The sequence below is a fragment of the Mauremys mutica genome, chromosome 12 (assembly GCF_020497125.1).
Source record: "Mauremys mutica isolate MM-2020 ecotype Southern chromosome 12, ASM2049712v1, whole genome shotgun sequence".
Taxonomy (NCBI): Eukaryota; Metazoa; Chordata; order Testudines; family Geoemydidae; genus Mauremys; species Mauremys mutica.
This window is the reverse complement of record NC_059083.1, coordinates 35778457-35788797: the sequence shown is the minus strand read 5'-3', so window position 1 is coordinate 35788797 and position 10341 is coordinate 35778457. Positions and strand designations below refer to the sequence as shown.

The 10341-nt window shown below is 50.3% G+C and overlaps 1 protein-coding gene across 1 annotated transcript in view; it reads right to left on the bottom strand.

Annotated features, from left to right (window-relative positions):
- Positions 1-5001: 5001 nt before the first annotated feature.
- The window catches only part of LOC123345367 (zinc finger protein RFP-like), a 30238-nt gene continuing 24898 nt past the window's right edge, over positions 5002-10341 (bottom strand). Inside the window, exons 3-7 of the mRNA XM_044982162.1 lie at positions 8950-9180; positions 8601-8623; positions 7393-7508; positions 6750-6779; positions 5002-5889 (exon numbers count right to left, since the gene is read on the bottom strand). Coding sequence (XP_044838097.1) covers positions 5717-5889; positions 6750-6779; positions 7393-7508; positions 8601-8623; positions 8950-9180 — 573 coding nt within the window. The 3' untranslated portion in view covers positions 5002-5716. The remainder of the gene's footprint in view (positions 5890-6749; positions 6780-7392; positions 7509-8600; positions 8624-8949; positions 9181-10341) is intronic.

Sequence of the window (10341 nt, the reverse complement as noted above, 5' to 3'; positions counted from 1 at the left end):
TATAGGGGGGCTGGTGAAACTGCACCTGGAAGAAGAAATGCAGTTGCCGTGGGGAAGCAGGTCCTGGCTGCAGATGCTAGTTCCGGGACCCGGAAGGGGATAAATACAGTGTTCCAGCCACGGCATCTTATTGTAATGGGAGAAATACATTTGAAGCTGAACTGGTGACAGGGTTGCCACGTAAACTCCACTGAAATGGAGAGTTCTCTCTGCCCCCGTCAGACCTCTGCATCCCTCCCTCCAGCTCCTGGGACTTCCTCGTGGAAGTGGTCACACCCAAGGAATTGAAGAATGGATCTCTCATCCGCTAGGAGCTGCTCGGTTGCTGGTAGCCTCCCACTGGAAAAAGAACAACAGCCCAACCATTTTGTATCTTCTTTCCACTCCTTGCCCAATCTCCTCATGAGAGCCTACCCCCACCTTCTCCTGTCAGAATGACACCAGCGAAAGACCCTTCAGCATGTTTCATCCCTGGGACACGACGCCCTTCGCTGAAATCACAGCGGCATTAATGTCAGGATTTTGCAACCTTCTTCATTCACGTGGGAGGACAGGGGGAAAAATGGTGGGGGGAGAATCCGTGACTCCCCAACAGAGTGCAGCCAGAAATGGCCTGCTGCAAAATTCTCCATGTGCAACTCCACTTCTGGGCACATAACCATAAAGGACCAAAATATTTTCCCAAAATGCACTGTGAGGTAGGGTGACCAGGTGTCTGTTTTTTGACTGGAAAGCCCAGCCAAAAAGGAGACCTGACTGTGTCCGGTCAGATCTACTAACTGGACACCTGAAGTCCAGTTACTGCAGGCAGGGGAGGCACTGAGTCATCACCCACAGCAGCCCCTACTCAGCCGAAGCTGCCTCCTACCTGCATCAGGCGGCTGCAGGCGAATCCCTCCTGACCCACTCAGGGAGTGGGGAGAGGGGAAGAGCAGTGAGCATAAAGGGGAATGGGAAAGAGGAGTGAACAGGTGATGTGGCCTCAGGAGGAAGGAGTGGGGCAGGGGCGAAGCCTTGGGAGAAGAGGCAGGGCAGGGGTGAGGCCTGGGGGAAGGGGTGAAGCAGGGAAGGTTCTGATACTCCTGCTAGTGTGTTCGGTTTTTATATATTACAAAGTTGGCAACCCTACTGCGAGGGTTGGGAAGGAGTGGCTTGGAATAGCGCAGTGCTGAGAACCAAGGGACATGCCCCCATCCAGAGGCAACGTGGGGGGGGGCGCGTATGGGGTCACGTGTCTCCCTCTCCCCTCCAATTTCCTGTTCAGTTTGTACTGAACATGCTCACCCAGAGTGAGCACGCACAGTAACGCTGCTGAAGCCGGCCGCCCTCACTGTGTCCCCCCACAATTGACAGGCAGGGGTCATCTCTGCCCTCACCTTCACTCCAGCCAACATGACCGCAGTGAGCACATGCAGCAGTAACTCAACAGCCTTTTGTGCTAGGCCACACTTGCTCCAGTGAAGTTAGCAACACCTACATGCCTACAATTGGAGCTGGGATCCTGGCCCCACCCGGAGCCAAGGGAGGATTCTCCCCCCGGTGAAAGAGGCCAGGGACAAGGTGAGGATTGGAACCTCACTATAAGAATCATAAAATGCCACCTGCCTCCCCTCATAGTTCAGAGAAACGGGATGTTACCGGGGTTCCTGCTCAGATGCAGACAGGTCTCAGGGGAGGTGAGAGCAAAATACTTAACCTTGCACTGCGGCAGAGCCCAGATCCACTCTGCAGGGTTAAACCTGATCCATCCCTTTCTCCTCACAAACTCTCTGGCCAGCCCCCAGCCCAGTATCTCCCATCCCTCACCTCCACCTCCCAGTAACATCTCCCCAAGGTGAAGTCCTCACAGCCCAGAGCACAGGGCTCAGCGTCCAAGCTGTGGAAGTGTCTTCCCTTAAATTTGGCTCCTACTGATGACAGCTCAAAGGAGTCACTGCTTTAAGGCAAGGGGTCGGGCTTGTGAATTCAGGGCTGAAGTTCCCACTTTAGATCCCCACTCATAACTTTGACATCTGCATATCTGCCAGATTCACCCGCAGGACCATGGGCCAGTTTCATGGGCCATTCTGTCTGGTCCCCGAATGTATCTGTCCCCGCAGCAGACCAGCTCTACAAAATGGGGTCCTCTGCACAGTGCGTCCTCTCATACACCATAGGAATGAGGTCATAGTCTCAAAAACACACTACTAACAGGGTCCAGACGCCATTTTGTAGAGTAAAATGGCATCCTCTGCACAGCATAACCTTGCACACGCTGTATGTGCAAGATCATGTCAAACAGACGAGGATGCCCTTTTGTTTCTGAATGCAGCCAGTAGAGGTGTCGTAAATCTACGCATGTGACCCTGGTCACTGAAAAGGTTGGACAAGGAACTAGCTACATGTCACTGTTTGTCTGAATGCCTGATGCACCCAGGCTGGGAAATTTGGATCCAGCAGACACTGGATGAAAGCACCTGAATATGGCCTAGCAGAGACATGATCAATACTGTTGTTGTGATTCCAGAGGGGTTGCTTTACTTGCAATTCCAATGGCCCATAACCCACCTCGATCCCACTGAGCAGGTCAGGGAAAAGCAATCAAACCCCCCACCAGTTTATCAAGTAGTTCTGATGGCTCCTGGGTTTATTGCTATATTTACCCAACAGGAGAGACAAGAGAATCCATTGTGAGCCACAAAAATTTCAGCATCTTTGCAGCTGGAGATACAGAATCCACTTGGTGAAAGAACAAAAACGCCTGCAGCAGCCAATGATTGTGAAAACAATAAAACACAACCAGAGGCTAGAGAATCCCATTTCACGGCCTGCAGGGGGATAGTTAACCTTGTGTACCAGGAACAGAGTCTCAACTGGGTTTCACTGTACCAGACACTGAGACAAGGGTGGATTCTCTCCCCATTAAAAGAGGCTGGGGGGAAAGTGAAGATCGGGGACTTGTCAGCACAGAAAAATGCCACCTGTCCCTGGTCATAGTCCAGACAAACCCAGACCCTGACCTGGCCCAGTGACACTGTGGTCTTAGGGAAAGTGAAAGCATGATATTTTGACCCCCACACTGCTGCTCCACAACCCAGATCCCCTCCTCAGGGTTAAAGCAGATCTGTCCCTTTCTACTCACAGACTCTCTGGGCACCCCCACAGACCAGAATTGCCCATCCCCCCACCTCCACCTCCCAGCAATGTCTCCCCGAGGTGAACCCCTCGCAGCCCAGCGTGCAGAACTAAGTGCCAAATCTCTCAGGGTTGTCAGGCAGATGCTGCCAGCAGGGCCTCCCTTAGGATTTATGGGGCCCTACACAGTATTATTGAACTGGTGCCCCTGTGCCCAACAGCAGCCAGGGCTCGCAGTGTGGGGGCGGGGAGGGATGAGGCAGCAAAGGATACGCAGACGCCCAGCCTCATGGCAGCAGAGAGTCACAGCTCCCCGCAGACCCTCGTACCCTTCTCCCTTACGCAGAACGTGCTGTGCCGGCACATTCGGCTCTGTGAAGACGGCCTCTGCCTAAGGAGACTGCAGCACACGCTGGGTGTGTGGGAGCCGAGCTGCTCTTACCTGTTGTCATGGGCAGTGGGTGAAGCTGCTGCTTGGGGAGGTCAGCTCCCCAGCCCACCTCTTCTGCCTGTGGCCCCGCCCATACTCCACTCCAGGCCCCGCCCCACTCCACCCAGGCCCCACCCTCTCCCCACTGTCTCCTTCCTCTCTTCCCTCCTGCACCATCCATGAACCCAAATGATGCAAACGACATTTGAAAAAATCACTCTTCTGCAATTTCTTTCTAAAGAAAATGGAGCATGTTTGCCACTGCATGCCACATGGTGAAGACTGGACATGCAGAAGGTACCTAATTAAAAGCACTAAACTTGGGAATAAAAAATGTCAGTCACCGGTTTTTTGATATGCCCTGAAGTTTGTCAGAGATTTATTTGCAAAAACTCCAGGGCTGGAGCACCCATGGGGAAAAATTGATGGGTGCTCTGCACCCACTGGCAGCTCCTCGACCCACCCCTCTGCCTCAGCTCTCCTCCACCTCCACTCTGCCTCTTCTGTGAGCGCGCCACGTGCCCGCTTTTACCCACCAGATGTTTCGTGCAGCAAGCGCTGGGAGGGAGGGGGAACGTGGTGCTCTCGGGGAAGAGGTGGGGCTAGGGCTGAGATTTGGGGAGGGGTCCAATAGGGGCAGGGAGGGGGTGGAGTTGGGGCGGGGACTTCGGGGAAGGGGTTGGAATGGGGGTGGGGCAGGGCTGGATTGGGGGCGGGCAGGCACGAGTACCCCCGGCTGGCACCTATGGTAAGGGCGAGTCATCTGTCCTGCTGAATCCAACATTAAATATTATGGAATACATGATGCAGCTCTTCTCTGTTTTACATTTTCTTAATCAGTATTTCTAAGCTGATTTTATATTTTAAATGTACTCTTAAGCCTTCATAAAGTAATCATTCCAGATTACTACATATTTATCACACTGAAACAAAGACATTATTTTAAATTAATCAGTCACAGAGGTTTAATGTGTTCATAACACTGTTCATTGCTTTTAGAAAAAGGGAACAGTAATTTACTTTGTGTGATCTCCATAACAATATATATGTTTATGACATTTCACCAACTTTAAAAAATATGTTTCCAAAGATTTTAGGCATAACAAAAGGATTTTGTATCTTACTAAGGTACTGATTTTGCTGGAGGGTTCTCTTAAAACTAGTTCATCAAATAGTCAGAAGTAAAGAAAGGGAAACTTATTTGTCCTGCTATCTGGAAGGAAAGGGGTGTTGTCCCTTTAAGGGCTTTCTTCAACAGGCAGGTGAAGGGGGAAAGGAATGGACAGAAAGGCCAGGAAGACTTTGGAAGCAAGTTTTCTGTAGTATAGTAATTAAAATTAAAATGTGTATTTTAGATAAGGGTGGTCTTGAATGATTTATTTAAAAACGATATGTCTGAAGATCCAAGCATTTGAGGCTAAATATGATTGTGCATCTAAAAATCTATTCAAGGATTTTTTAGAGATGTGATTTTATAATCTTCACTAACTCACTAATGAAATATTTTTAAAGCAAAATTTAAACTAAGGTCCTGTAGACTGACATGTTCTGAGTAAACTGAGATAATGTTTTCACCCCTGTAGCCAAAAGGCCGAGAAGCGATACAATCATGCACAACTGTTTTTGTCAGTAAATTCAGAAACTAACAGTACATACCAGGGGGTTGGCAAATGCCTGTTAAATGGCTTCATGACCACTTGAATGGCTCTTTAACAGTTTCAATGTTGTGATAATTGGTCTGGCAGGCTGGAGGCCTTTTCATTTTTAAGCCTTTTTCTATACTACACAGCTTTTGGAACACGGCCATGTTGACATGGTCCTGTTGCTAAAAGCTGGGGAGTGTAAACCCTGTTTGTCAGCACTCTTGCGGACAAAATACTTCCACCTGCTACGAGTGGGGTTCTTGTTGTGGACAGGAGAGCGCGCCTGCCGACAAGGAGCCATTTACACTGCCACTTGCCAAGGCAAAACTTTTTCTCTGGGGGTAGGGAAGGGGAGGCTTCTTTAAGCACCTATGAACAACAAAATTTTTGCCCTTCAATTGGCAGTGTAGACAAAGCCTAAGATACTAGATCATACCCAGAGGAAGACTGGCCAGGCTGCAGCAGTCAGCTGTGGTGGGAGCCTGCAGGAAGGGTCAGAACAGGGATAGGAAGACGCGGAAGGTGGACACTAAGACCCAGGGGTGCCCCAAATATTGGGGGGCCTTACACCGCTGTGCATGCTGCGTATGACCCGGATGCCTGATGGCCCTAGCTCCCGTCTGCCTCGCCATCTCAAACTTTTCTGAACCTCAGACAGATAGGACCAGGGAGGAGCTGTGGCTGGATCCAGAGTCACATTCACTGGGTGGGGAAGAGAGAGAATCAGAGCGTTAAGGGCAGAGTGGGACCATTTCTCACATTCCCCAGCAGCCTTGTTCTGGCTGGGTCTCAGGGAGCTGCCTCCGTGCTGGGGCTGAGCCAGGATTTCACAAGGGCTCCTTCCTCCCAGGCCCTAGAGGTGCCATAATTGCTACAGTTTTGGCTGCATCTCCCTGCTCCCCCTTCTGGGGCTGACCCACTCCCAGCAGCAGGGACAGGGCAGGGCAGGCAGCTGAGCCTGGGGTGGGACCGAAGGGGCATCAGCCTCAGCTGTTGGGGAGACAACCGCAGTCAGCGGGAATCAAGGAGGCAGCAGAGAGAGGAGCACACACCCTAGTCCAGGTGGGGCGGGGGGGAGGAGGTAGCAGCCCTGGGCGGAAAGAGGGGGGCCCCCAGCCCATAGGGAATAGACGAGAAGGAGGCAGCACCGGGGAGACCTCCCAAAGATAGAGAGGATGGAGGAACCACGTTGGCAACACTAGAGCCCGGGGGGAAGGGAGAGGTGGAACCTACAGGGAGAGACAGAGAAGGGGGTGATGTCCTACGGGGACACCGAGGGAGAGTCAGACCAGGCACCGACCCCCTCAGCATAACAGAGGGGATCAGAGCCCTCACTCAAGCAGTGCACTGCACAGCAATTAAGGAGTTAATAATAGATTGGAGTGCTCCAGCCCCCTCCCCTGCAATGCTCACTCTCTATAGATGAGGGGCCTCTGTTTTGTTCGATCTCGGAAGCTTCTTCCTCAAATGAATCCCGCGCCACAAACACAAACTGTCCTTTTCTCTCAATCCATCTAAAACCCCACCCATTCCACTACCCCTTTTGCCAGAGGTCCACTTACTTGCTGTCTGCAGTTCAAACATCAGAGCGTCTACGGAGGAGAGGGAGAGAAAGAGATTGCATGGTATCAAAATTAGGTTTCATGCAGGATTTTTACAATTAATTGGAACAACTGTGCTTTAGTTCTGGGCCATGAACAGAGGTAAAAAGGCAGGGAGACCCAGAGAGAGAAATACAGAGAGACACATAGTGGAAAATGTGCCAATATGGAGATGGGCCAGTATCAGGCGTATGGACCCCTTTCTGCACAAATAACATGGTTATAAACATGGCGTAAGTGGCGTAAGTGTTCCTTGCCTTTCTACAAGAGAAAAGTCCTTGACAGGTCAGACCAGAATGAAACAGACTCAGGAAGGGAAAATGGAGCCCATTGCATTAGCACAGAATTTATCTCAACCAAGGTCTTTGCAGTCCTCAAGAATTAGGGCAAACAAGGTGACAATGAATCACATTCAGACTATGCTTGTTTCTCCATAAATATCTTGTGTCTTGAAAAAAATTGCTTAGTTAATTCAAGACTTTGTCTATATTTCTTCCATGTTCTTATATTGGGTTTTACATTCGCAGCTAATTGGACAGGGCCGTTTCCTCCAACATTCACAGGGATCAGACTCCATTTTCCTTTTTCAATCCCTGCTCAGTACCTTGGAATTTCTTCAGAGTCTCCTTTAATACAATGTTTTTCTGGGTAAAATCACCAAGTCGCTTTGCCAGATCAGGAGAAATCTCCACCGGCTGCTGGAACTTCCCCTGTTCGCACCTGGAGAGAAACAGAATTCTCTAATTGATTGATTGTAAATCATGAGTTTATCCTCATTTCAGATTAATTTCATGCCAGTGAAAGCTGCTGGACTGCGGGGCCTGGAGGTTGGATTGTTCTATGTATCCCGGCCTCAGAGCAGGTACCACTCAGGCAAGGGCAGCACAAGCTTCACCCGCAGCAGCCCAGTTTGTTTCCAGCATGACCTGGCGAGAGACAACATCGAGGGGAAGTGGAGCAGGCAGATGGGCCAACAAGCTGCATTGACTCCGCTACGCTTTGTGGTGTGCACACCTGCCCAGTCAGAAATGAATGGAGACCACTAACGCCAAATCACCTCACACAGGGCGCCAAACAGACACAAGCTGGACATATTTGACTACTGCTGCTCTGGCAGCGTCCATATTGCCGTTCCCCGGGACATAAGAGATTTAATGGACCTGTTAACTTGCCCTCATGCTTCATCATTTCAGCATCTTGAATAAAAAGCATCAATCCCAGGAGTTTCTGAAAATTTCCACTACATGCATCCGACGAAGTGGGTATTCACCCACGAAAGCTCATACTCCAATATGTCTGTTAGTCTATAACAGGGGTAGGCAACCTATGGCACGTGTGCTGAAGGCGGCACGCGAGCTAATTTTCAGTGGCACTCACACTGTCCGGGTCCTGGTCACTGGTCCGGGGGGCTCTGCATTTTAATTTAATTTTAAATGAAGCTTCTTAAACATTTTTAAAACCTTATTTACTTTACATACAACAATAGTTTAGTTATATATTATAGACTTATAGAAAGAGACCTTCTAAAAAGGTTAAAATATATTACTGGCACGCGAAACCTTAAATCAGAGTGAATAAATGAAGACTCAGCACAGCACTTCTGAAAGGTTGCCGACCCCTGGTCTATAAGATGCCACAGAACTCTGCTGCAATCCCAGGAGTAAAGTCAGCAGAGGGGAGATTTGGATCTGAGGGGTAACCCTGCCCCACACAGTTGGCCGTGGTACCCTGAAGAGATGTGGGCCTCAAATGGGGTTCAAGCCCCTCCCCTGCATAGTGACGTCTCCCTGAGAGTGAGACGGAGCCACGTACCTACTCAAGGTGCTTCTGACGTCCTAGAGTGGGGGAGACAGAGGAAAAAGAACTCAGTTACAAGTGATATAGAAGCTGTTCAAACCCCTAATCAAATTATTAATAATAGAAAAGAGAATAATAAAACAGAAGCAAGTGGAAGTGATCATAAACCAGAGATTTCACAACTTTAACTGTACAGTTCCTAACAATAAAATAAGGTAACATTAAGCGAGAGCGAGAGAGAGGATTCCTATGTAAAAACTAGAAACAGTGAATTTCATTGTAGCGTTAGGATCCTGCACTCCAAGCCACATGGGTCTCCCCGTTCATCCATTTCCCAAATATCTCCAAGGCTCTGAGGTCTCACCTGCAGGAATTCACTCGCTGGCTGCTGGCACTTCCCCTCCATCTCACTGATCAGCTCGCTGAGACGGGAAATCTCCGCGGAGACTTTGGTGATATTTTCACCCTGCAGCTTCACAATCTCCTTCTCCAGCTCTCCCAGCTGGGCCAGCAGGAGTCGCTCTTCTTCCTCCAGAAACTGGTGCAGCTGCTTAAACTGAGACACAATTTTCTCTCTCTCAGCTTCTGTCTTTCCCTGTAAAGAAGAGGGACAAACAGGGAAAGGGCACATCATGGACACATGGACAGGCAGGGGAAATTTCACACAGCCCTGCGTCAGCAGGAGGGGGAATTTCATTGCAACCTCTAAGTATTCAGCACCTCAAAAACAGACAGAAACTTTCCCCATTGGACCAGAGAGAATATTTTCCTAGAAAGTCCCAACTTGCCCTAAATTCCCTTCCCATCTGACATGGTTTGTTTCTGTTGTGATCAGTGATCTCTGACAATCTCAGTCCTTCCAGCAGTAGAAAGGGCAGGACTCCAAAGTACATGAGCAGAGACTCCTGAGAGAGACTGAACGGGGTAAAGAAAAGACAAATTAAAATAAGAAAACAAACCAAAACTCCCAAGTTTCACTGAGGAACTTCCTGATATTCACATGCCCCAGAAGGATGCCCAGTCCCACCTCTGAAGAGACATAAGAATTCAGTGCCTAAAAGCTAACTGTGTTAGTGCAGAGCTCAGGATCTCTAGTGCACAGGGGCGGCTCTAGGAATCCGGCCGCCCCCAGCAGGGCAGCACGCCCCAGGGGGCGCGCTCCCGGTCGCCAGTCCCGTGGCTCCGGGGGACCTCTTGCAGACGTGCCTGCGGAGGGTCCGCTGGTCCCGCAGCTCCGGTGGAGCTTCCGCAGGCATGCCTGCGGGAGGTCCACCCGAGCCGCGGGACCAGCGAACCCTCCGCAATCATGCCTGCGGGAGGTCCGCTGTCCCGCGGCTCTGGTGGACCTCCCGCAGGCATGACTGCGGAAGGTCCGCCGGAGCCTCCTGCCGCCAAAATGCCTCCCCACGCATGCGCTTGGCGCGCTGGGGTCTGGAGCCGGCCCTGCTAGTGCAGCCCCAGAACATAAACTTATACCATGAAATCAAGAATGAAGCGAAGACAAACACAGCTCTGAAATCAAGGGAATGCAGAGTTAAGGTCACGCCTCCCACAACACACTGCCACCCAACCTTAACTCTGCCCTCTTTTGCACAGCTGCCTGCTACCGCTATGCGCACTGGCTTGAGATGCAACTGTCTCCTGGAGCATGCTCACATCACTTTCCCACGTGCATATCCGAGATGTATGCATATTTACAGAGACTGAAAGACCCTTTAATAACTTCTAAGATGCTGCTTCCCTGGTGTGGCCCAAT